The sequence below is a fragment of the Diaporthe citri genome (assembly GCF_014595645.1).
Source record: "Diaporthe citri strain NFHF-8-4 chromosome Unknown scaffold_5, whole genome shotgun sequence".
Lineage (NCBI taxonomy): Eukaryota > Fungi > Ascomycota > Sordariomycetes > Diaporthales > Diaporthaceae > Diaporthe > Diaporthe citri.
The window spans coordinates 1989343-2014246 of NW_025064850.1; the positions used below are offsets into that span (position 1 = coordinate 1989343).

At 55.0% G+C, this 24904-nt stretch overlaps 8 protein-coding genes across 8 annotated transcripts; 6 read left to right on the plus strand and 2 right to left on the minus strand.

The window, feature by feature from the left end:
• Window positions 1-753: 753 nt before the first annotated feature.
• On the plus strand, window positions 754-3544 carry INS49_011220 (uncharacterized protein; the record flags this gene model as incomplete). The annotated part of the gene is made up of 3 exons (XM_043171939.1): window positions 754-1585; window positions 1736-2704; window positions 2892-3544. 3 exons carry the CDS (start codon window positions 754-756, stop codon window positions 3542-3544), a joined length of 2454 nt encoding a protein of 817 aa, XP_043023684.1.
• A 790-nt stretch (window positions 3545-4334) lies between these two features.
• Window positions 4335-5081, minus strand: INS49_011221 (uncharacterized protein; the record flags this gene model as incomplete). Its single annotated transcript, XM_043171940.1, has 1 exon — window positions 4335-5081. The coding sequence occupies one exon, from the start codon at window positions 5079-5081 to the stop codon at window positions 4335-4337; it is 747 nt and encodes a 248-aa protein (XP_043023685.1).
• A 1001-nt stretch (window positions 5082-6082) lies between these two features.
• INS49_011222 (uncharacterized protein) lies at window positions 6083-7167 on the plus strand (the record flags this gene model as incomplete). The annotated part of the gene is made up of 4 exons (XM_043171941.1): window positions 6083-6115; window positions 6180-6303; window positions 6376-6676; window positions 6741-7167. 4 exons carry the CDS (start codon window positions 6083-6085, stop codon window positions 7165-7167), a joined length of 885 nt encoding a protein of 294 aa, XP_043023686.1.
• Window positions 7168-8687: 1520 nt separating this feature from the next.
• On the plus strand, window positions 8688-12493 carry INS49_011223 (uncharacterized protein; the record flags this gene model as incomplete). Its single annotated transcript, XM_043171942.1, has 2 exons — window positions 8688-8756; window positions 8831-12493. The coding sequence occupies 2 exons, from the start codon at window positions 8688-8690 to the stop codon at window positions 12491-12493; spliced, it is 3732 nt and encodes a 1243-aa protein (XP_043023687.1).
• Window positions 12494-12814: 321 nt separating this feature from the next.
• On the minus strand, window positions 12815-13687 carry INS49_011224 (uncharacterized protein; the record flags this gene model as incomplete). Its single annotated transcript, XM_043171943.1, has 3 exons — window positions 12815-12902; window positions 12974-13386; window positions 13508-13687. 3 exons carry the CDS (start codon window positions 13685-13687, stop codon window positions 12815-12817), a joined length of 681 nt encoding a protein of 226 aa, XP_043023688.1.
• Window positions 13688-15354: 1667 nt separating this feature from the next.
• On the plus strand, window positions 15355-17016 carry INS49_011225 (uncharacterized protein; the record flags this gene model as incomplete). Its single annotated transcript, XM_043171944.1, has 2 exons — window positions 15355-15577; window positions 15644-17016. 2 exons carry the CDS (start codon window positions 15355-15357, stop codon window positions 17014-17016), a joined length of 1596 nt encoding a protein of 531 aa, XP_043023689.1.
• A 287-nt stretch (window positions 17017-17303) lies between these two features.
• On the plus strand, window positions 17304-18279 carry INS49_011226 (uncharacterized protein; the record flags this gene model as incomplete). Its single annotated transcript, XM_043171945.1, has 5 exons — window positions 17304-17353; window positions 17415-17525; window positions 17592-17661; window positions 17708-18164; window positions 18230-18279. 5 exons carry the CDS (start codon window positions 17304-17306, stop codon window positions 18277-18279), a joined length of 738 nt encoding a protein of 245 aa, XP_043023690.1.
• A 774-nt stretch (window positions 18280-19053) lies between these two features.
• On the plus strand, window positions 19054-23302 carry INS49_011227 (uncharacterized protein; the record flags this gene model as incomplete). Its single annotated transcript, XM_043171946.1, has 6 exons — window positions 19054-19134; window positions 19188-19591; window positions 19649-22136; window positions 22193-22439; window positions 22498-22748; window positions 22811-23302. The coding sequence occupies 6 exons, from the start codon at window positions 19054-19056 to the stop codon at window positions 23300-23302; spliced, it is 3963 nt and encodes a 1320-aa protein (XP_043023691.1).
• Window positions 23303-24904: the final 1602 nt, after the last annotated feature.

Consider the following 24904-nt stretch of genomic DNA (forward strand, 5'->3'; position numbering starts at 1 on the left):
GAGCACGTAGCCGCAGGAGACGAGCAAGACGCATGTATGACCTTCGATACTAAACGACTGGAGACAGCTGAGGTTTCTCCTTTAAAGTCTAACAGCAGGAGGCAAGACCAAGTCACTGTATGTCTCAGAGTGTGTTGGCTCGCTGGTCCACAACGGCCATCCAGACCACTGGTACTGAGGCCCGTTGGATGGAACACTGCAGCTTAACTGCCGGCAGCCTTTGTGTCACAGGGAGAGCTGTGAGGCACTGCGAGCGGATTCACTGCGAAACAACACAATACGGCTACTGACGTCAAATGTAGCCAAAAGTCGAGAACTCGAGAGGTACAACCAAAGCAAACAAACATCTTGGGGAACCAACACTTGTAGTGCCATCCGCCCTTGGCCGCGCCGTACATTAACGTATCTTGCCTTCCCTCAGGCGCATCTCTGTTGTTTCCTGGAAAACGCAGTCCTTCTCTCCAACTTTGGAAGCACTGTCAGGTGTATGCCAGTCCCTGCACTCTCGATTCCAAGGTCGAGTTTCCCCCAGCAGCAAGAGCTACCTGCGTCCAGCTCCCCTCGAGGCGCAGGCCACTCGACGTGCAAACTTTCTTGTCATCGGGGAAGGAGCAACCCACCGCCACCAACACCAGCGCCTCTCACCTCCCCACCTTCCTAATCGACGATACGTGCACATCACGGCAGGTAGGGAAGGAGCGACCGACAACAGACACCCCAATAACAATGCCTCCTCCCCGAGGTGCGGCCAAGATGGAGCCCTCACTTCCATCCAGCTCCAAGGCGACGAAGAAGGGTGGATACCAGCCCTCTGATCCGCCCCTCAACGACGCTGGGTATGAGCCTGACGCCGACGATTCGCCCAATGAAGAAGCCGAAGTGGAGGTTATCATCAACGAATCCGATCTGAACATGCCTTCCAACCGTCAGCGTCCTCCGCCCAGGAGAGAGGCCGACATGAGCTCCATCATCAACATGGCCCAGAGGGCCGAGCTCAGCACCCTTGTCGAGGCCATCATGGAGAAGATCAACACCCAAGTCCAGAAGCCTTTCACATTCCTCGGTCACCCTCTCGCTCAGAAGAACCGTGTTCAGGTCTGGGACTACGGCCCCATCATAGAGGCTGCCCTGGCTTCTGTCGATCCTACCGCTGAGTCTCCAGCCAACGGCGTCGTGATTTATGGATACTGCAAGCCTGGCAGGTCAGTCCAGGAGCAAGACGATGCCGGAGTCACCTCAGTTCCAGGTGAGACCGAAGCAAACCCAGACCCTGACCAAGCCAAAGCCCAAGACGCAGGCAATACCGATGATGGTGCTGATGATGATGGCAAAGTCCCTTCCATTATCATCCCCGAAATCAGTGCCGACAGCGTCGAGGCCGCGGTTCCGTCTATGTCTGAGCTGCAGAAGGATGTTAGCTCCTACTTTGGCAAGTGGAAGACCGCTTTCCAGAAACGATTCAATGACTTTGTCGTGCCCAAGTTCCCCAACTCCAATGCCGGACCATCCGGGCAGGGCCAGGGCACTCCCCGTGGAGGTGCAGTCGGAGCTGGTTCTTCGGGTAGGACCCAACAGCCACAACAAGGTAAGCTGAGGTCCTCTGTCTGAAGATGGCCAGACCTTGGGTGCTCCCCCTGCTTGTGTGATCCCATTCGTGATCCCTCGATGCGGAAAGCAGACAATGGCTGGGAGTCTGATCTACAGCGGCGGAAGACAAAGTGCTAACGCTTCGCAGCGGTCAGAGGCATTGCTTATCAGGCCGACTTGAATCTGATACGACGTTTCCCGCCAGCTCAGACGTCCCTGACTACTCTATCCGTCGACAAGAGACGCCTGCTGCTCCACTCCATCATGCTCATGTTGCTGTCCACAGAGCACTACATCGCATACTCCCGCATATTCATGATGCATCTCGCATCCTCACTGCACATTCCCATGTACGCCTTCATTGAGGACGAGAACCGAGTCGCCCGAAGTCTTGGCAAGATATACAAGACCCTGTGCGACGAGTCCGAGAAGTGCGAGGCCGAGGAACAGAGGAAGCTCGAGGAGCTCAAGAAGGCAAACGAGTGCAAGAAGCCGGATGCTGTCGAGCATACCGACACCACGGATGCTGAGGACACCAAGGTGGTCCAGGAGACCAAGCAGGTCCAAGGAACCAGGCCGGTCAAGGACAACAAGCCCCTCAGGAAGTATCGCCCGATCACGAACCCGGCCCAGGCCGGCACCACCCTTCTTGCAGCTGGCCTCGGCATGGTGCCTGCTGGACAGGGCCTTCCAGCAGTCAGCCTCCCGCCTGTCACGGTGGCCAACCTGCTCGGTTCTTTGAGTGATAATGAGAGCGCGCTTGCCACGTTTTTCGGAGTTAACCCCAACCGGCCGTCCACCAAGTCCATCGACAGCTTCGCTCTCACACTCCAAGACATTGGTTTCATCCCGCTGCACAGTCCCAAGGAATCTGGCTTTCAGAACCAGAAAGATGTTGCGCCCGAGGACCGGCGAATGCGTCTTGTCTTATGCGTCAACGGCCTGCTCACACCCAATGACGATGTTTGCAGCCCTTGGAAGCGACTCGGATCTCAGAACGAGATTTATGCTGTTCGCTGGGAGACCGAAACTCTTCAGAAGATCGGCAGCGCCTTTGAAACTTTGCTCAAGAGTAAGGCCTGGGCTGAGTGCCAAAAGGACCTCAATCGCACACCCAGTAAGCTCAAGTCGCCCCTTTGAAGTTCTCGTGTGTGCAGGCTGACAATAAAAAGTCCTGACCAAAATGCTCCTGTACGACTGGCCGAATTCTCTCCTGAGATCGAGCAAGGTTGTCGACAATGCTTGGATCATGGGCATGACACGCAGCACCAAGCTCTCCTCTTGTCTGTCTGATTTGATCACAGGACATCTCCACGGAGAGCGAGGACTGAGTCTCATCGGATACGGTGTTGGCGCTCGCGCGATCTACTTGACCCTGACGTACTTGGCCGAGAGGAAGCTATACGGCCTGGTTGACTCTGTCATCTTGATGGGTGCACCAATTCCTGGGGATACTGGTACATGGACTGCCCTGAAGAGCGTTGTGACGGGCCGCTTTGTCAACGTCTTTGCTAAGAACGACTACATGCTGGCATTCGCATCGAGAAGTGGACCCAGCTACTTCGGTATGGCCGGCCTGGGCTGCATCGAGGGTGTGGGAGGCGTTGAGAATCACGATGTGTCCGATATCCTGGATGCTCATGTGCAGTATCCATCCCTCGTCGGCGACATATTACAACGAATAGGTTGGGATGAGCTTGAGATCACAGCTCCCCCTCCGTCAAACCCGGTCGGACAGTCCTCAACTGCTGTGCTGAAAGCCCCTGTTGCTGCGGGCAACCGACCCGGCCAGGTCCAGCACACTCAGGGCCAGGGCCGTGGGCGCGGACGCGGGCAAATTCCTGGGCATTTTGAGAACAAGGAGAACACCCAGCCACAGGGTCGTGGTGGCAGGAATGGTCGCAACAACAGCGATAGACGCCTCGCTGGGCAGCTGGGAAAGATGAGCCTTAAGTAGGACCGGCATCGCAAATATCCTGGTCCAGATGAGTGGAGGCCAAATTTTGAGAGGGGTGGTAGTCAGGGTCGTGGCCGTGGCCGTGGCCATAGGTATGCAGATGCTCGGCCCAGCCGCGGCGGACAGGGCAATACGTCTCGAGCCGGACAGGGGCAGTACTCCAGGGTGCCACCACCACCAAACGACAGGCATCACGACTCGACGACTGCAACGAGAAGGCGACTTTATCACGCATGACACTTAGTCCTAAATTCATACATTAACCAAAAGAAGCCCTGGAAGGCGGCGGTAGGGTTGGGCACTTTGATTTTGCACCTTCACTCACCCTATCATTCCATCTTAGGACACGGCATATTCGGCATCGACACGGAGTTGAAGTACAGGCGTCGGTCAGGTTTCGCAACGAAACCAAAATGATTGTAGCATCAGGCAAAGTTTAGTATCGAAAAGTTGGGTTTCGCAGGACTGAAGGTTTCGGCTTCAAAGAAGTTTTAGTATCATGAGACTCGGCCCAAGGAGGAGTTCGGTATGCTTTGGAGCCATAAATGGCCACATAGATCAATGAACTCGAGGAAGTCACCGCCTGATGGCAGTTCAAAAGCCGGTGGAAAGTAGGCCCCGGAAGTAGATATCAGCAAAAGACTCTCGCAAGCCTGGCTGCTTCCCTGCCGTGACCGTACAAATACCTTGAGGACGGGATCTCCTCGAATGTCGGGCACGTTGACTGGCAAGAAGTTTTCTCGGAGAACACGAGAATATGTGCTTGGTTAATTGTCCTCCCAACGAGCCATCACTCCCCCTTCTCAGCTCCCTTGCCACTGGCAACAACGAAGTACCTCTTGTCTCTCCTCTCCACCGTGGCAGCTTCAACCAGCCTCTCCTCCTCGGACTGCACCCTCTCTTGGGCGTCCTTGACCCGCCGCGGCCTCCGCCTGAAGCCAACGGCGGTCTCCCGGGACAGCGCCTCCCGCAGCGTGTCCAGGGTGACGGTCGACTCGGCCACGCCCGTGGCAGTCTCGTCCCGGATGCTCCGCAGGGGCTCCACGCCGCGGGTGTCGACGGACTGGGCGTCGCGCACGAAGTGCAGCTGGGCGCGCAGGGTCCCGAGCATGCGGTCCTCCTCCCCTCGCTGGCCCGGGGGCGGCAGGGCGGACAGGCGCAGGAGGTGGTGCAGGGTGGCCGGGGTGACCTCGTCCGCCGAGGGAGGTGACGAGGGCAGCAGGGACCGGACGGACCAGGTTGGGTTGGCGAATATGGAGGTGAGGTCTGGGGATTCTGGGGACTGCTGCGGGTGTGAGGGTGAGGGATGAGGCTCTTGGGCTCTGTTGGTTTCCTCGCCTATTGACGGCTGTGATAACTCGGGACTGGCCGCTACTGCTGCTGCTGGTTGTTGTTGTTTTGATGAGTCTGTTGGTTGTTGTGACATGCAACGGCGGCGTATCCATCCTGTTGGTACGGCAGGACTGGCCGCGCGGGCCTGAAGTTGAAGGCCCGAGGCCATGAGCGGCCTCATGAACGGAAGGCGACCCGGACCCATCGCTAAAAGGTTTCAAGGCCCCTTTTTGGAAGCCGGTAAAATGTCTTCCTCGAAGTAGTCTCTTTTGTGAGTGGATGCGCTATCAGAAGAAGATATAAATTGTCCTGATCCGGGGTCTTTGTGGAGATGTGCTTTGTCCCTGCACGTATCGAGTCTTGAGGGAGTGATGCCGAGCGTGCTGTAGTCCATATGCTATTCGTCTAGAATAGTCTGTGAATGGGAACTCGGTTAACGCACCATGGGTCAGAAAAGTTGCAAGCTAATTGATTAACCGCCGCAGGCATGCACGGAGCACATAGTAATTAGTGCATAGCAGAGAGAAACCATGGTTCTGAAAACTTGCAAGCTGATTGGCTTATTCCAAAACCCGAACCCCCATTAATGGACAGGCAAGGCCGTAGGCCTCGCCGGGGGGGGTGAGCCGGAGGCGCGCAGCGCCGTAGGGGGGGGGGGGGGCTACGCAGCAGGGGCCCCCCCAAAAGATTAGCCAGCAGGCCTAGACGAATAGCTCCCAGGGCCCCGATAGGGGCTTTCCACCTGGTTTGGCAGGCCACGGCCGTGTTCGAGGGTCGACGTTGGACGAAGCTGATGTGGTGCGATTGGTCGAGAGCCCTGCTGGGATCCCCAGTGCCACGCGCGAGAAAAAGGAACGTACCCGTGTCATGAAACGGGTGCACCACAGCCAAAGACAAGGTAGAGCTACTTCAGGAGGCGGAGCACCATCTGACGCGCTGCGGCCGTGGTGCGGCGTCATACCTTAGCTTCACGGCCAGCCAACAACCACCCACTCTGTCTCCCCAAAGTAGACCTGCACCATCAACTGAAGCCAACCTGCCACCTGTGATCTTCTCCTAGCAGACGAAATCCTCGTACCCTCTTCAAGACGGCTTCTTCCTTACGGCTTCCGAGCTCATACTCCTGGCACTGACCCCGCAGCGCCTTCCGATCCCGAAGAATCCCAACACCGATATCGACGATAGACCTCTGAACACTTTGCGACAATGGCGCAGGATCCTCGTGCGTTGCTGCAGAAGGTGAGTTGGCCTCTTTCCAAAGGGCTGGAAGACACTCGCTCCATGCTGAACGTCTTTGGTAAAGGCAGACAAGCTGCTCGCCAGCGCATCTGGCGGCTTCGGCTTCTTTAACAACAAGGAGGACAAGTATCAGAATGCCGCCGACCTCTACAGTCAAGCCGCCAATGCGTACAGGATGCAAAAAAACAGTGAGTCTTACTGCCTGGGTGCTGCTACTAGGTTCTTGATCGCAGCGGGAGCTAACTATCACCAAGACCGAGAAGCAGGGCAAGCATTCGAGAAGGCCGCACAAGTCCAGCTCAACAACCTGAAGGACCCAGACGATGCCGCAAACACCTATGTCGATGCGTTCAAGGTCTATCGCCAGGAAAACCCCGAGGATGCCGCGCGGTGTCTCGACTTCTCCATCAACCAATACTGTACCAAGGGCAACTTCCGGAGAGCAGCCTCGCACAAGGAGAACCTGGGCGACCTGTTTGAGAACCAGCTGGGCGACATGAAGCGCGCTCTCGAGGCATACGAGGCCGCTGCTGGGTGGTATGAAGGCGATGGAGCTGCTGCGTACGTCCATGATTCCCGGACAAACGCTTCACGAGGTGTGCAGTAACTAACAGGCTTCCCTTAGTCTTGCAAACAAGCTTTACCTAAAGGTCGCCGACCTCGCCGCCCTCGACGGCGAGTACCAGAAGGCCATCGAGCACTACGAGAAGGTCGCGCAGCAGTCCATTAACAACAACCTGATGCGCTACAGCGTCAAGGAGTACTTCCTCAAGGCGGGCATCTGCCACCTCGCCACCAACGACCTGATCGCCACCAACCGGGCCCTCGAGAAGTATCGCGACATGGACCCGAGCTTCGGGACGCAGCGCGAGCACCAGCTGCTGGTGGACGTCATCCAGACCATCGAGAACGGCGACTCGGAGGGCTTCGCCGACAAGCTCTACGCCTATGACCAGATGAGCAAGCTCGACAAGTGGAAGACTGCTCTACTGCTCAGGGTGAAGGGCAACATCGTGGAAGGCGGCGAAGGCGAGCAGGATGAGTTCTCCTAGGCTCCGGCTAGACAGAGTCGGAGGAAGGAGGGGAGGGGCGGTTGACTTTCTTTGCTTCCCTGTTTTTGCTGACACGGCGTTGGAATTGCGGCATTACAGACGTTCACTCAATTGTCCAGTAGCTGGCCACTCATATTCATATCAATGGGAATGAGCAACCCTCATGATCTCTATGAGAGGTGTAAGCTCCACACCAATACACAATCCATTTGGGACTGCCCAGGCGTGTACATTGGCCCCTATATCAGTTTCTTCCGAAGACACGAGGTGCATCTGGCCATAGCTGGCCTTGAAACAAAGACGCGGTATGAATGAGATCGGTTCTTCATAGAAATCCACTCAGGAAGGCTATATACTACATAGGATATCCAGTATTATTGACAATCACACGTTGAGATATGCCTTGACCAGCGGGATTTTGGAGTGCCTCGTACGGAATGCTACGGAATGGTGTACGGTCAGCCTTTGCGACCTCCAGAAGTGCAGATTGATAGTGGGAATCTCGTGTCAGGGCGATGCTGACAGCTGTGACTCATCCCGCCATAGCGTCTTGTTTGGCTGCGCAGCCAAACATTTAGGCACCAGGCACAAGACCCTTAGGTAGATCATGGGCTCATGCTAGCCTTGGGGCCAGCGAGCCGCACCGTCAAGAGCAGACCGATCAACGCAGTTCCTTTCTTCTTCTCCACGTCGCGGGCAAGCCCACGACCGCAATGAAGAGGGTAGTTCGCGTCACTCGGAGACAGTGTGGTACCGAGGACACAGTGGAGGTCAGCTATGAGCGAGCTCAGAGGGCCGCCCACCCGGTTGCAAAAATGAGCATAATCAAGAATGTGCTCCGTTGGAACACTTTCAGAGATTAAACTGAAAAGAACAGATACTACACTTGATCTAAGCCATTGAGGCAAAGAGAGCTGGAGAGGAAAGAAAGAAGGGAGGGAAGAGGGGCGAGGGGAGCTGGTTTATATAGTCATGGACCCTGCATTCTGCCGCTCAGGCGGACGTTTCCTCACCGCCTGCCTGCCTAGACATACAAAAGCGGCGGCATCAATCCTGCAGGCTGCAGCTCTTGCTGCCTACCTAGGTATTATCCATGTGTTTTGTTCCCCTGCTAAGACCTTGGAGCACAGTTGGAAGATTGCGATATCGTGTAGTTTATCATCAAGGCTTAGGAACTTATTCTGTAGAAAGTCATATCACTGGAAGGTTGTACTGCTGAGGGGGTATACTGGTCAGGTTGTATGCAAACTGTTGAGCTGCATATAAGTGTTAAAGTTCCGAGTTGTAAATGAGCGCATTCCGTCTCGTAGCCTGGCTTCTGCCACTAACAAGTTGGCTTATAGATGGTCTGCCACCGCCCATCCCGCTTACCTTTTCTAGAGGGACCCGGCAGAACCCGTCGAGCTTATCGACGATAAGGCCCCACCGCCAAAAACTTTCTGGGGCTCTCAAGTCCCGCCGGCGCAACATTGAGGGTTCGCAACATCAGACCGTCCTCACTTTTCCAGCCAAGTATTACGATGTCTGCCCCAAGTCTGGCTGAGAAGCTTGACAAGATTCGGTCGCCGAATCTGCAAAGCCAGCAGCAGGTCAGTACACCACCGGCTTTCCCAATCCTTCTCGGTCCCGAGTGCGTCGAAAAACTGACTTATACTTCTTGAAGACGTCCGTTGTCTTGCGAGCAGTCGAGTCGACCCTGAAAGAGCAAAACTCCGAACCTACCCCAACAGCGTACTTCGCTGCTCTCCTTGCGCTTCTTGGCCAAACTCCTCCTGGTGGCCAGAAGAAGGATCTCGCCACGGCCATCGTATACCTCCTCGACGTCGTCACGCCCTTTGCTCCACAACCTCTCCTCCGCGCCAGGTTCACTCAGATCCTCCAGCTTCTCGCTCCTGTCGTGTCACAACCAGAAGCAGATGCACCGCTACTCAGACCATCGATTGGATGCCTAGAGTCCCTTCTGTTAGCCCAGGACTCGGCATCGTGGGAGCTGACCGTCTCAGAAATGGGGCCTCGGAGTGCCGTCTCGGGTCTCCTGAATCTCTCCCTGGATCCGCGTCCCAAAGTCCGAAAGCGAGCCCAAGAAGCTCTCAAAAATGTGCTCAAGAATCCCCCGCCTACCCCGTCTCTCGACCATCCTGCAGCCGACATGTGCGCTGAGGCCGCTATGATGAGCCTGACCGAGCTGGCAGAGAGTGCGGCTCGCTCACGCAAGGAGAAGAAGTCCATCGATAAAAGCCAAGACCCTGTCACGATCCATGCGCTTCAATTGATCAAGACCATTGCATCCGGCAGTAGGGGGTGGCCAAGCAAGAAGATAGAGTCCTTGTGCGAACTCCTCATCGGCATCGCCCGCACTGGAAACGAGCACATGACAATGGCTATTTTTGAGATATTCGACATGATATTCGAAGGCATGGCAGCGGACGAAGTCGCCTCGGCGAAACTGCCTCGATTGCTCGACATCATCTCCGAACTGCGCCCTGCGTCCGACGACACACAACTTCTGCCGTCTTGGATAGCGATTTTGTCCCGAGGGTACGAGGTCTCGGCTCAGGTCGAGCCGGAAGACACATTTTTGAAACTACCTGAGCTATTCCAACTAATATCGCAATTCCTCGAGTCCTCGTCAGAAAACATCCGAATCTCGGCGTCCGAATGCCTTGTGTCGTTCCTCGCAACCTGCATACCGAATCAGGTCATATTAGATCCCTCTGTCTACGACGAAAAGACACTAGAAAAGGTCATCAAAGTGGTAGAAGGCCTTTTCAGTGTCAAATATCAAGCTGCATGGGCGGAGACCTTCAAAGTCATCGGAGCTATGTTCGACTGCCTCCGATGGAGGGCGCATCCTTACCTTCTCAACGTTACGAAGATAGTCGGAGACATGCGAGGGAGTGACTCTTTCGCCAACAAGCAGGAAGCAGACGAGGTGCTCGGGAAAGCCATCAGGGCAATGGGACCAGATGCAGTACTCGAGATCCTCCCCTTGAACCTTGCCAAACCAACAGAGGGACAGACTGGCAGGGCATGGTTGCTTCCCCTGCTCAGAGATTACACGACAAATACGAAATTGGCGCACTTCCGTTCTGAGCTCGTACCTCTGAGTGAGCTGATGTTCCAGAGGGTCTTGGACCATGGGGGATCGGAAAAGACCATGGAGGTCAAGATCTTCGAAACTGTCGTCCATCAGATCTGGTCTATTTTGCCCGGATATTGCGACCTGCCGCTCGATCTTCGCGAAGCCTTCGACCAGTCTTTCGCCGAACTCCTGGCAAATCTTCTCTACCAAAAGGTCGAGCTCCGCCTCGATATCTGCAAGGGCCTAAGGGCGCTTGTGGAGTCGAACCAAGCCATTGCGTCGATCGAGGAAGAAGACGACCTTATTCTCCAAAGCCGTGTAACCAAACAGCAAGCACGAAAGAACCTTGAGTACCTGGGTTCTTTATCTGGCAATTTCCTGGCTGTCTTGTTTAACGTCTATGGACAAACTCTTCCACACTCGCGCGGCTCGATTCTGCAGACTATCAATGCTTACTTGAGCATAACGCCATCGGCTGAGCTGATGGAGACTTTTGATCGCGTGTGCAAGATGCTGGCGTCCTCACTCCAAGAAGCAGCTACGAAGACAGAAAAGGAAGGCAAGAAGGGAGGAAATGACAAGATGCCCGCCACCACCCATACTCTCATGGACCTTGTCATAACTATGTCTATCTACTTGCCTAGGGAGAGTTTTGCGGCGTTGTTCGAGATCTCCTCGGTGGTCATCATGAAAGACAGCGACCCACAGCTGCAAAAGAAGGCATACAAGCTCATTCCTCGCCTGGCAGAGTCCGATATTGGAAAGATTGCTTTACAAGAACGACAGAACGAGCTGCAGGCCTTGATTTTGTCCAGCGGAGACAAATGCTCTGGCCCAGCCCGCCGAGAACGGTTGGCAGCGATGTCTGCTATGGTGCCATTCATTCCAAGCGACTCGCTGCATTTCATTCCGGCAGTTCTGTCCGAGGTTGTGATTGGGTGCAAAGAGCAGAATGAACGAGCGAGGTCAACTGCCTTTGAGCTCTTGATCCTTCTGGGCAAGAAGATGGAGTCAGCCACCGGTGCAACTATCGACAACAGCAAAGTGCCTCACATGCCCAAAGACGCCCCATCGGCGACCGCGAACATTGAAGAGTTCTTCACTATGGTGAGCGCTGGTCTTGCTGGTAGCACACCGCACATGATCTCGGCCTCCATCACCGCGATCAGCCGCATCCTCTACGACTTCAAGGACTCTTTGAGCCCCGAAACCCTCGCCGAGATCGTCCAGACCATGGACTTGTTCTTGACGTCGAACAACCGAGAGATAGTGAAGAGCGTCCTTGGCTTTGTCAAAGTCTGCGTCATCAGCCTTCCTAAGGAGCTGGTGGAGCCAAGACTGGGCACTCTCATACCCAACCTTATGATCTGGAGTCACGAACACAAGGGCCACTTCCGTGCCAAGGTCAAGCACATCCTGGAGCGGATGATCCGCAGATTTGGATATGAAATCGTGAACAAGAACTGCCCCGAAGAGGACCGGAAGCTCATCAACAACATCCGCAAAACGAAGGAGCGGAGCAAGAGGCAGAAGGAAGCCGCCAAGGAAGACGGCGAGGAGGCCGACGAGCCAAAGCGAGGCCGGAGGACTTTCGACAGCGAATTCGACAAGGCCCTCTACAGCAGCAGTGAGGACGAGGCCAACTCAGACGAGTCCGATGATGAGCCGGCACCCAGGGGAAAGAAGGGCAAGCAGCAGAAGGGCAAGGCCTACATCGTCGAGGACGAGGACGAGCCGCTCGATCTGCTGGACCGCGGGGCGTTGGCTAGTATCTCGTCGACAAAGCCTGTCAAGATGCGCGGTCCGACCAAGACGAAGGTAAAGGTTGACCTCGACGGCAAGCTTATCCTCGGCGATGACAATGCGGGTGCTGACGAGATGGACATCGATGCTGCCCCGACCGGGGAGAGCGGTGTCAACGCTTACGTGTCCGCGCTCAAGGGCAAGGACGCCCCGAAGAAGGGGCTTCGCGGCAAGCTCAAGTGGTCGAACAAGAAGGGCCAGGACGACAATGACGATGAGGATGGCATGGATGTTGATGAGAATGATGCGGTTGCTATCAAGTCGAAGACGAGCAAGGGCAACAGCAAGCCACGTGGAGGTGCTCCCGCGCGCGGAGGCGCTCATGCTCGCGGGAACAGGTCTGGCAAGGGCATCGCGGCAGGGCGGAGAGGACTGGGCGAGAAGCGACGGGGCCCGCCATCAAACGGCAGGGTGATGAAGCCCAGGGGAGGACGCAGGTGAATATCACCGTCTCACCAGTTTGAGGCTTGCCTGTGTTGGGCAATAGGCGGGCCTTCCTACTCGTCACGATCTAGGATTGAACGAGGTCGCCTTGGAAGGTTGCTTTACGAGTACCGGCGTTTGGTGAGATATATGAATCAAAAGTCGTATCCTTGTTCATTCCGATACTGCTACAGTCCGGCTGCATCCGCACAGCCGTTCTTCGTATTTAAATTGAGGAAAAATACAGTCACGCCGTCCCAAACAACGCCTTCGAGAAACACCTTGGAACTAGCGATTTATGCCCACACCCAGGCAGTTGTTACCCGCTCGCTCGCTCGCTCACCGAAACTTGCTGAAAATTACCGCAACAATCAAAAGAACCAGAATGGTGATGATGGCGATCGTGATCACCCGATTTGTAGCCATCCTACGATGCCACCGTTAGCATGCTGATAGGTTCAGGTCCAGCAGGAGGGTGATCTAGGAGTGGCACAGTACCTACGCGCCATCCCCCTCAGCGTCTTGACGCTCCGGTCGACGTAGCCCTCCGAGTCCAGCAGGGTGTCGTTAGTATGCTGGATGGTCTCGCGCTGCCGGTGCAGGTCGGCCAGGGTCGAGGCGCCGATGGACTCGGTCTCGTTGGCGAGCCTCTGGGAGGCCTTGAGGCGCTGGGTGCTGCGGTCCAGCCTGTCGGAGCCCTGGAGGAGCTGCTGGCGCTGCTCGAGCTGCACGTCGTTGGGGTCGTCCGAGTAGCGCTCGCGGCTGCCGAACAGGGCGGAGCGGTCCTCGGCGAGGGCGCGCAGCTTCCGTTGGGACTGGTCGATAGTCGTCTGCATGTCGCGGAAGCGCTGGTTGGCCTTTGTGCGGGCCGAGGTGGGTATGTTTTGCTTTTCGAGCTGCATCTGTCCGAGCTACGGTTTTCGAAACACGATAGGTCAGCTTGTTGTCTTTTCTTGCCCGCCCGGCCGCCTGCCTTCATGTCTGCTGATGGCGGTATCATGGACACATCGCTTCGAGGATTGGGTTACTGACCAGCTCTTCTGCCTCCTCGAGTGCCCGCTCGGCCTGGCTGATAGCCGCCTTTCGCGGCTCACCGCTCAGCTCGGGTATCTGGTCCAGTTTTTGTTGAAGGTCGGCCTGCACGAGCCTGAACTCGGCAGAGTAGCTCTCGAAGAGCTCCGACCCGGCGTCGGTGTCAAGCGGATTCGACATGATGGTGGATGTGGCGAGCGCGGAGGCGGAAGCGGAAGAGGGCGGAAGGGGTGTGCCTGTCTGGTACTCGAGAGGTAACCTGGAAGCGATCGAGGCGAGGACTATCGTGTTGTCAAGGGCAGAGGACGACGAGCAAGTTGGCAGGTTGTGGTTATGAATGGTGGATGGTGCAGCAAGCGGGTGAGTCTTCCTAGGACGTGTCGATGTCGAAAACGGCTGTTACGCTTCAGACTATCGCCTCGTCGTCGGTTGGGGGTCCCGGTCTGGGAAGTGCGTCAGCAGTGAATCGCCATGCCTGGATGGCGCGGTCAGGGGGCGTTCACTGGTAGGGGCCTCTCAGGGTAAGGGTAAGGGGATCAGGGTAACGTACTCAGGTTTGTACCCAACTGATCGGAGTTGATGGGTGGGTGGGGCAGAACGGCCGGGTCTCAGCCAATGAAGGCGCAGCTGCACTTCTCAGGAAAAATGCTATATCAGGTCCAGCCAAGTTTTGCCTTTCCGTTTCCTTTTCTCTCCTCTCTTCATAGAAAGTTGAAACACCCCGGTGCAGAAATAAGGCTCGACGTTCGTGTTCTTCGGGACTCAGTGATGATTGTCGAGTTGAAATAATCCGGGCAGATTAAATTTCGGCGCTCCTAAGAATTGAATATGCTCGCTCCTCCCTGAGTATTCGATCCCGTTGGGTCTCGACATCTATTGGCATCACGGCCTGCGACTGTCAGTCAGACTGTGATGCTTCTGGACTAGGCGAGGCGAGCTGCACTTTCCAGTTCGCCGTCAAAGTCGCCAGTAGATCGTGGTGCCCTGCCTGCTCCCATCAGTCACCAGCGCATCGCAGCCCTGTTCCGTTCAGCTCAAATCCAGCACGGAAGGTTAGACCGGTTGCTCGACTTTCCGCTGCCACCCCGGTTCGTCCGGTCCGAGGTTGTGTTAACCAGCCACAGGTGGCTCCCGTTTCATCTCCCTTGATGGACTACCTCATAGACTTGATTTGGCTTAACTTGTTCCCAAATGGACAGCTCTGGCTCTCACAATATAATCTCTCCTTCGTCTCTCTCACATGCACTCACGGTCAGCCCATCTTGCGAAAAGTGCACATTACTTCTGGGACCAGCAGGCTTCTTGTAGACCTCCATCGGCCTGTACGACCATACACGTGCCAAGCCAGATCCCTCCGTCACTAGGTGCAAGATGGCTGCAGAGTAAGTCGCAAGCCGTCTCACATGCTCTTTCCCCAACCGTTTCCCGCATGCTCTCTCTCTCTCATCGGCCCAGCTCAAGGAGCTTGACTAAGAAAGTAGCGTCATGGCGGCGACTTGCAACAAGCCAAAACGCTGTTCCCTGAGCTGCTTGCGCCTCGATCAAACATCGTCCGCACTCCTGCTTGCTGACCAGCTGCATGTGCGTCATGACTTGACTCTTGTCACTTCATGCACATGTTTCCGTTGACCTGGGAACTTGTTCAGCTGTTCTGCCGCAACCATCAACAACCATTTCTGGTCAGCTGGTTTCGCACTGGAATGTCACCCAATCTGAAGAGTCTCGTGCCGACTGGCCCCGTCCAGCACCTGAAGTAAAGCCACTAGGTACTCTCGAGGTCTGCGGGGGCTGAGACCCAATCTCAGGATCGGACATACCACCACTCATATTTGTCGCATTCATCTCCCATGAGCCGGCCTAACTCAGTCTCTAGGAAGAAGGTGGCCATCGTGGGCAGCGGCTGTGCGGGCATAGCAGCTCTCTGGGCTCTCAACCGCACACCCCACGATGTCTACGTCTACGAGGCCGCCGATCGCCTCGGCGGCCACACAAATACCGTGCCATGGACCCGGGGGAAGTATATGACAGCGGTTGATACTGGTTTCATTGTGATGAATTCGGCAACATATCGTGAGTCTTTTTGGTTCCTCCGTCTTGCTTCGAACTCCACCGTCGAGACTAATTGCTCCCGCACAGCGAATTTCATCAACTTTCTTGATAAGATCGACGTGCAGAAGGAGCCAACGGAAATGACCTTTGGTGTTTCACGCGATCATGGTCTCTTTGAATGGGCGGGCACGAGTCTGGACTCTATCTTCACCCAGCGAAGGCACATCTTCTCTCCGAGGATGTGGCGCATGATGTTCGACATTGTCCGCTTCAATCAGTTCGCTCTGGATCTGCTGGCCGATGACGATGGCCAACGAAACACAGCGTACCAGGTCAACGGGAATGGCAATGTTAATGGTGGGCCCGCGCCCAAGTTTCTCAAGGTCGAAGAGACTATTGGGGAATATCTCCTAAGGGAGGGCTACTCGGATGCTTTCCGTGACGACTATCTCATCCCCATGACCGCCGCGGTGTGGAGCACGAGTCCCGACAAATGCACGCTGGAGTTTCCTGCTGTCACTCTGGTGCGCTTCCTCTGGAACCATCACCTACTGTCCACGATAGCGACCCGACCTTCATGGCTCACTATCAAAGAGGGCTCTCAGAGCTACATCGATGCTGTGATGAAGGGGTTCCCGCCCAACCACTTATTCCTGAACACCCCCGTGAAGTCAGTTACAAACGAAGGAGATGGGCGAGTGAGGGTGCACTTGCACGACGGCAACAGCGAAGTTTACGACCATGTTATCCTCGCAACACACGGCGATCAGGCTTATCAAATCATCAAGGACACTGCAACCGCTGAAGAGAGGTCGATCATGTCCAAGTTCCAGACCTCCAAAAACACGGCGGTTCTCCATTCCGACCTCACGCATATGCCTGCCTCTCGCAAGGCCTGGTCAAGTTGGAACTACATGACCCTGTCATCTCCTTGGTCGGGAAAGTCCAATATCGACCAGGTCTCGCTCACTTACAATATGAACATCCTGCAGCATATCCCTCGCTCGACCTTCGGCGACGTCCTTGTCACCCTCAATCCTCTACACGAGCCAGATCCCAAGACCGTCCAGGGCCGCTATGAGTACGCGCACCCTCTATACAACGGCGACTCGGTGCGTGCACAGGCCTTGCTTCCAAAGATACAGAATCGAAGGGGCATAAGTTATGCAGGAGCGTGGACCAAGTACGGATTCCACGAGGATGGGTTTAGCAGTGGGCTGCGGGTGGCTAAGAACCACCTGGGCGCCCGATTGCCGTTTGACTTTGTCGATTCGACATACAGCCGAGGCAGGGCTCCAGTATTGGGTTTGATGGATCACTTTGTGAGGCTCATCATCTTATTGATACACGTGTTCGTGGTATTGCCGTTGGAGAGGATTGTGGCAACATTGGGCTCAATTGAGAAGAAGGCTGTTGTTGGTCACATCAATGGGCACTTGGGGAAATTGAAGGGACAGTAATGACCGCTCATGACTTTATGCATGTATCCTTAGGCATAAATAGGCACCACATAAACAATTTGGTAATTTAAATCATTAGCAAAGCATTGCTCATGTACTGGTGATACTTGCAGCGGATTTTCAATATGTTGGTTGCTGCACTGGTAAGGGGGTCCCCCGGACGTTGCTGTCAGGGTTCGGGGAAGCATCATGCCGCAAGGGATCTCGTCCAGCCTGCGAACCGTACCACTTTGCAAACCAGGTCTCGACAATGTTATGACAACGATGTCCAGCTTCCGAGGTGCAACATGGAAGCTACGAAGCTTGGCTACGGCGCTATCGCGCCCAGCTTGTTCAGGTGCCGCAGTTCGACCTGCATCTGAGCTGCCGACCCTCAGCTGCCGACAGCATCTGCGCAGCTATGCGACCGAAGTCAAAAACACCACGGCCAGGGCAAGAGCCCCTCAGCACATCTCGCCGAGCATGGAGCAGGCGCGCGAGGTTTACAGGCGGAGGAATCGGACAACAATGTGCGCGATCACTTGCTTTGGCACGAGGGTGTAGAATGGTGCTAACCAGGCGGTTTTGTCCAACAGGTTCTACACGCTGAGCATCATCCTGGGCACGGTGGCACTTTCCTACGGCTCGGTGCCTATGTACAAGATGGTGCGTCATGTTCCGTTGTTGCTGAAGCAGTATCTGACCTCAGCAGATCTGCCAAACCACCGGTTGGGGTGGGCAACCCGTCCGCGCGCCCAGCCACGGCGGCTCATCGGGCTCCGAGGACGACCTCGCATCACGACTTGTACCCGTCGAGGGTGCCAAGCGTCTCCGCGTCACCTTCAACGCGTCCGTGTCCGACGTCCTACCGTGGAAATTCACACCGCAGCAGCGCGAGGTGCGAGTCCTCCCGGGCGAGACCGCCCTCGCCTTCTACACGGCGACGAATACCAGCGACAAAGACATAATAGGCGTGGCGACGTACAGCGTAACGCCGGCGCAGGTGGCGCCGTACTTCAGCAAGATCCAGTGCTTCTGCTTCGAGGAGCAGAGGCTTAACGCGGGCGAGACGGTGGACATGCCTGTCTTCTTCTATCTGGATCCGGACATGTTGACGGACCTGAACATGAAGGGCATCGAGACCGTCACGCTGAGCTACACGTTCTTCAGTGAGTTGATCCGAGCTGTCCGCGCTAACTGTCTGCGAACATCGAATGCTAATTGTCCGGAACAGAGGCCAAGTATGATGATAACGGAAACATAAATGTGTTCCCAAGGTCGTGATGCCTCTATACGAGGCATCATGGCACTCGCCAGTGGGAGGCTTGTTTTCTGGGGCCATCAAGCTGTCGATGCCTCGCAGAAACGCCCGGCTCTCTTGCCAGTAATTTTAGTCGGGGACGAATCGTCGACCTCGAATACTGAGATGCTCCCTCGAGCCACAACGAACGAGCCCAAGGGAAGAGCATAGAGGCCTAGCACTCGGCTTGGAACAGCATCGCATTCGAAGCCATTCCATGTGAATTTTGCATGCTGGCTTTGGGTTGTTGCTGAGAATTCTGGAGAGATAACCGCAATAATTGCGTCTGTCACAGAAGATACCATTCATCACCACTCACAACCTTCTAAAGTCGCGTCTGCAATGGTCCAGTACAGCAATGACATATAGATACCCTTCCATGCATGTTGCCTGGTGTGATATTCGGGTATGAAATACCACGGGCCTTTCGGGCGGCCAAGCCTACGAGGACCCCTACAAAGGTGCCAGGGGCCCCTGTTAAGTACGTAGACTAGCGCCAGCGTATCCCTGTACTTGTCAGGTGCAACCCGTTGAATGACGCGAGCTGTTAGCTGTTCGGAGCTCCAAGTCAGATCCTCGTTAGACTACAACTCCATCTTCATCGCGGGTTTCGGTCTGCATTTCTCCTCATTCGTTTGTCTGCAGGTCTCTCCTAGAAGAGGAGAAGCGCCCCGGATTCTGCCGCCTTGCGTTTTGTCCTTTGTCAAAACCTGTCGATTCACCTGCTATGTTTGCTCAAATCGCGCGGCCCTGGTAGCATGAAGGTGGTCCTACCAGGAAAGCCAGAAGCCAGGCTTCAAGCTCTAGCTACTGGCTTCTGGAAATCGAGGCGCATCATCGTGAGTGGTCTCAGCTCTTGACCCTGACCGACTGTGCTAAAAGCTTCCACTAGGCGTACATAAGCGGCAATGCTATCGCGATCTTGTCCGACCATGAAACACTCTTGCAGACCATCTACGACGACGACGAAACCCACCTCGAAGCTGTCGCATTAGACGAAGCCTCCGGAAAGATAGCAATATGCACAGACCGTAGCGTCCGGATATACAGGCCGTTCGCACACGAAGATGGCGTGCTGAAATGGGCGCTGGAAACGTCCTTCTCCCCAGACGTTGATGACGAGGAAACACACGATGGCGTCCGATACGCAATGGCCCTGTCATGGGGCGGCTCAGAAGAAATACTCGTGTCTCGATACGCTTTAACGCTGCATCAAACAACTCCCGACCTTGCCTGCACCTGGCGCAAGGTCCTCGCGAGCCCCGTCAAATACGCTGATCTGTCGTACGACTCAGCGTATGTTGCCTCTGTGGGATATCATGACAGACTGGTGAAAGTATGGCGGCGACTCAGTTACGTTTCGGACGAGGTCCGCTTCGACTTTATGTACCTGTCCCATCCTCTCGCCGTCACGAGCCTACAGTGGCGCAAGCCTTTCCACATCGACCAGACCGTGGACAACGTCCTCTATACTATATGTCTCGACAATGTGCTTCGGATTTGGACTGGCTCGGATAATCACAGCCATCAGCAGTTGCAGCTGTGGGGGAAAATTGATCTTGCTGCATCGGCAGCTGGATCGAGTCTTCGATGGGCTGCCATTGTCCATGGAAGGGATTTCTCGGCTGCCACGGAGACGGCGGTGCAGGAGGGGCCCTCTGAATATGGCAAAGGAGATGGGCCGCTGGTCAATGTCGTGGAGCTGGCTAATCGGAACCCTGAGATCTGCATCACCTTTGACGGGCACGGAAGAATGTCCGCCTGGGCTATGGAGAACATATCGTCTAAGTCGCGATCGAAATCAAAAGAGGACGAGAAGAAGATTCTGCCTTTAGTGGTGGACATCTCCTCAAACGAGTTTGATTTCCTTAGGGACACTTCGCCAGGAACTTCATCACACGTTGAGATCCATGCATATTGCAACAAACCCGACGGGCATTTGAATTTCCTCTTCCACTTTTTCGACGGCAGGATCGCAATTTTCGAGGCCAATTTCCCGCGTCTCCTCGACCCTGTTGCTGGAAAGAGCCGTATCAGGCCAAGATGCGTATGGACAGGCCATTCGGCGTCCATTGCGAAAACAGTGAGAAATTACAGTGGGAGATCAGTGGTATCGAGGACTAGTGGAGGAGAGGCCGTCGTATGGAAACATCCGCTCTTCACCGAAAAGACGAAACTCACGCGGCAGAGCACAATATCTTCGCAAGATCACATCCACCGGATAGCAGTGATACGGAAGGGCCGCTTTGTGGTCTTCCTACACCATGACAGATTGGCCGTCTGGGATTGCAGACAGCTCACACCGTCTCTGGTCGCCCAGATCGATTACAAAATCTCGGGAAAGCCTCTGTGCCTGTTGGTCCTTCCCAGGCGAACCGCTGAGCAATCTTCGGTGGTACACATCGGCACCATTACTTCGGAAAAGAAGGGCCTAGTATGGGAAATCAGGCTCCCTGCATATGACTCGTCTGCAACAAACGGAGTTGAAAAAAATGGTGGTACGAACGGCCATGCACCTCCATCAATTCAGGAATTCCACAGATTTGAACTAAAGGATGCCGGTGATCTGTCCTATGTTCTTCCCGTGGACCCAGCAGGCTCTGCGCCGATGGTACAGGGCTTTCTTGACGTGTTTGCACGCGATGTGGCCATCTCTTATACACATACTGGTCGCGTTGAGTTCTGGACGGCTCGCGTGGGTGATGCCAAGGTTGACTGGCTGTCAACCGCCTCCATGGAGACAGGTGTCTCAGAACCTGCGCTTGCCAGTGGCAGTACCATGAAGAAGGCGGCATTGGTCAACAGCAGTAGAAGTGCTGTCACAATCTGGGACATACGCGGCGCGCAGCTTGAATATAACCAGCAATTTGAGGCACAACACGCCATTCAGGACTTGGACTGGACGTCCACCCCAGACTTACAGTCTATTCTGGCCGTTGGATTCCCATCGCGTGTCCTGCTACTTTCGCAAATGCGATTCGACTACCTGAACAAGGGCCCGGCATGGGCCCCGGTGCGAGAAATCAATATCCGAGAGTTCACACCACACCCCATCGGTGATTCAACCTGGCTGGGTGATGGAAATCTCGTCATTGGGGCTGGCAATCAACTTTTCGTCAATGACCGCAAATTCGATGCCTCCCACGCACTTGTTAAAGATGTCTCCCTCCCATACAAGAAGGACCGCAAATGGGACCTGTTCGACGTTGTGCAGCGACTGAACGGCCCCCTGCCTGTGTTTCACCCACAATTTCTCAGTCAATGCATGCTCGCTGGCAAAGTTATGGCTGTACATCGAATTCTCATGGCACTCCACAAGACACTCAAGTTTTGGGTTGAAGGAGATGAGTTTGATGACTATCTAGGGCTGGAGCTAGACGAGTTCTACGTTGACAAGTCAACAGCAGCGTTCACGCCAGGGAAGGAGACGCGCTCTTATTTCGACGACCGTACATTGCCGGACGATGACGATGAAGTCTTCAGCGAGGATGTCGCCCAAACCATCAATGAGAAGCTAACGAATATTGCCTTGCCTCAAATGTCAGGCCATGAGCAAATTCAGCTTGTGGACATGATTGAGTGTATAGGCATGGTAGAGAAACATCGTCGGTCAATGGATGAAAATGGTGCCAGATTCATGATATACTACAGACAACACGCCCTCCGGAAAAGACGGACTAACGAAGTGACTATGTCATGGAGGGAGATCAATTGGGCGTATCACTCTACCAGCCAGGACATGCTGACCGATTTTGTGGCTCGGCAACACTCAGGGGGGCTCCTTTGGGAGCACGCTCGGGAGAGTGGCATGTTCATGTGGCTGACAGACAACGCGGCCGTGGTAAGTCTACAGACGGCGGCAGCAAAGAGACCAAGCTCGCTGACATTATGCAACAGAAAGCGCAATTTGAAATGATCGCTCGCAATGAATACACCAAGAACGAGGTGAAGAATCCCGTGGACTGCAGTCTCTACTACCTGGCGTTACGAAAGAAAACAGTACTACAGGGCCTGTGGCGCATGGCATCTTGGAACCGAGAGCAAGCCGGCACGCAGAGACTGCTTGCCAACAATTTCGAAGACCCAAAGTGGAAGACCTCAGCGTTGAAGAATGCCTACGCGCTACTCAGCAAACGGCGATTTGGTGAGTGATAGACATCGGCTGTCTGGTCCTGCTTCCTATTATCTGACATACCGGACAGAATATAGTGCAGCCTTCTTCCTGCTGGCCGACAGGCTGCAGGATGCGGTGAACGTGTGTTTGAACCAGCTCAAAGACCTGCAGCTTGCCATCGCCATCACTCGGGTCTACGAGGGTGATCAAGGACCAGTGTTGCGGAAACTGTTGGAAGAGGAGGTGCTCAACATCGCTGCACAAGAAGGCAACCGCTGGCTGGCATCATGGGCGTTCTGGATGCTCCACCGCAGGGATATGGCTGTGCGCGCTCTCATTGTGAATAATTCTTCCATCCGTCTGTCACGAAATTTAGCTCTGGTGCTAACAATTGACCACAGACGCCCGTGTATACGCTGGTTGAGACACCGATCGCGCCGAATTTGAACTCGAAGCTCTTCCTGACAGATGACCCGGCCCTGATAGTGCTGTATGCACAGCTGCGGCAGAAAACGCTGCAGACCCTGCGGGGCGCGTCCAAGGTGACGCCAAAGGTGGAGTGGCAGTTCGTGCTGCACAACGCCAGGCTCTACGACCGCATGGGCTGCGACCTGCTGGGCCTCGACCTCGTCCGCAACTGGGAGTTCCTCCTCCCCGGGGCGAGCCTGAAGCCGGAGCTGGGCGGCGAGGTCAACCCGCTGAAGCTGCTCAAGCGCCGCAGCTCGCTGGTCGTCCAGGACATGCCGGTCTCGCCATTATCCGGCAAGGGACCGCCGGACATGAACCTGGGAGGGCTGCTGTCGCCGACGGGTGAGAAGAAGAGGCCACAGCCGCCGCCGACGATGTTCGAGGAGCCGGACGCCGGGTCCTTGTTGGATAACTTTGGGTTCTAGGAGAGCTGAGAGTGCGTAGTTGTCTGATGCTACGAAAAGTGGAGGAGTAGGGACCGTCTCGTTTTTCTGTGTTGATGGGGGGGAAGCACATTCAAGCCGCATACTCGTACAATAGGGAGTCTGGTACAACGGGATGCATCAGCCAGTCAGTGAAATAAGCAACAGAGAACCGGGTCACGTCTGTGTTCCGACAAAGCTGAATCGTGTCCGGAAGAAAGTTAAGATCTCATACTTCGTGGGAATCTTGCATTCGCCTATGAGGATCTGCACGTGGTGTTTGTGTAATATGGGTGTACCATCTGAAGCAGGCATTCGCAGCATCTACACTAACATTTGCAGTGCGCCTTCTAACAAGAAGCAGGAATATCATGCACATCTTAACGAAAGCAAGGACAGTTCAGGTAGAGCATATTGATTGTAGCATTTCAATGTACGGAACGGCCGATGATTTGGAGGATTAGTTGTTCCTTCCGCCAATGGTGTCCGCAGGGAGTGGTTAGTAGGAGTTCTTGACGAGTTGGTTCCGCATGGCGTTCAACCTGTGGCACAGATGTCGGCTGTGAGTGTGTAGTAGACTTCTACATGCCAATTGATTATCTACATCTGTCAAGTAGTTCATCAAGGTACCTGCGCTGACGAGTCTGGTATATCTCGCCGTCAGGCCGCAAGGGAGCAAAGACTATGACTCTTTCTGGAACCTGCCTCGTGCATACACCGGACGCACCGACTTGGGACAGTACGCAGCTATGCGGTTCGTCCGTTGGCCGCCCCGGCGGTCAGCCGGCAATGGAAGCCATAAGGACGCAGTCATGGACGTCTCTGACAGACGCTCTTGCAGGCTACCACTACTCAAGCATCGCCGTAGATCAAAGGTTAGTTCGCGTGAAACATGTCTGTCCCGGAGTGGGCGAGAATGGCGGCAGATAGATCTGAGTAAGAAGGAAGATAGTGTCGCAGTGCGAAGACACCTCATCTGAGATGGCAATAAGGTTATGTTCCTTAGTAGGGATCAACTTTAAAACCCCGGCCATTTCCAAACAGTGGTTATTGGAAATCTCGCGTCGACGAGGGTGCTCGATCGTGGGCCTGCTTGACTTGTGGGCCACTTGTATGAACAAGGATGGGGACGAGGGAGTATAATGAGGGTCAGTTTCCAAACCCAGCGATCATTATACGGCGAATAAACAAATACATTTATTGAACTCCATGGTAATACTTGTAATCTTATGTGGTCTGAGGCGGGTAGAGATCGATAAATCCTGCCAGGGGATAATAGGCATGTGTCGGACGAAACTGGACGGCTAGACAGCTTTACCAGAGCCGTGGGACTCAGGTGCGATCACGTTTGAGTCACGGCCTGCGAGATTGTGTTATGGGGAAGTTTGGACTCAAGTCAGACGCCAGAACAAGAGAGAGTTGTGCAGAGTAAGTCTATCAATCGGCCATGTTGGGCCCGGTGCGAAGGCACGAGTAAGGTGGAGCCATCTTCGGTGCGGGCGTCCAAAGCCTATACGGAAGGGTACACAGCGTGCTGAGTAGGTAGCCTATGGCGTCCCGCGGGCTGTCTGTCTGTGCCTGCAGTAGCGGGGTGAGAGCGAGCCA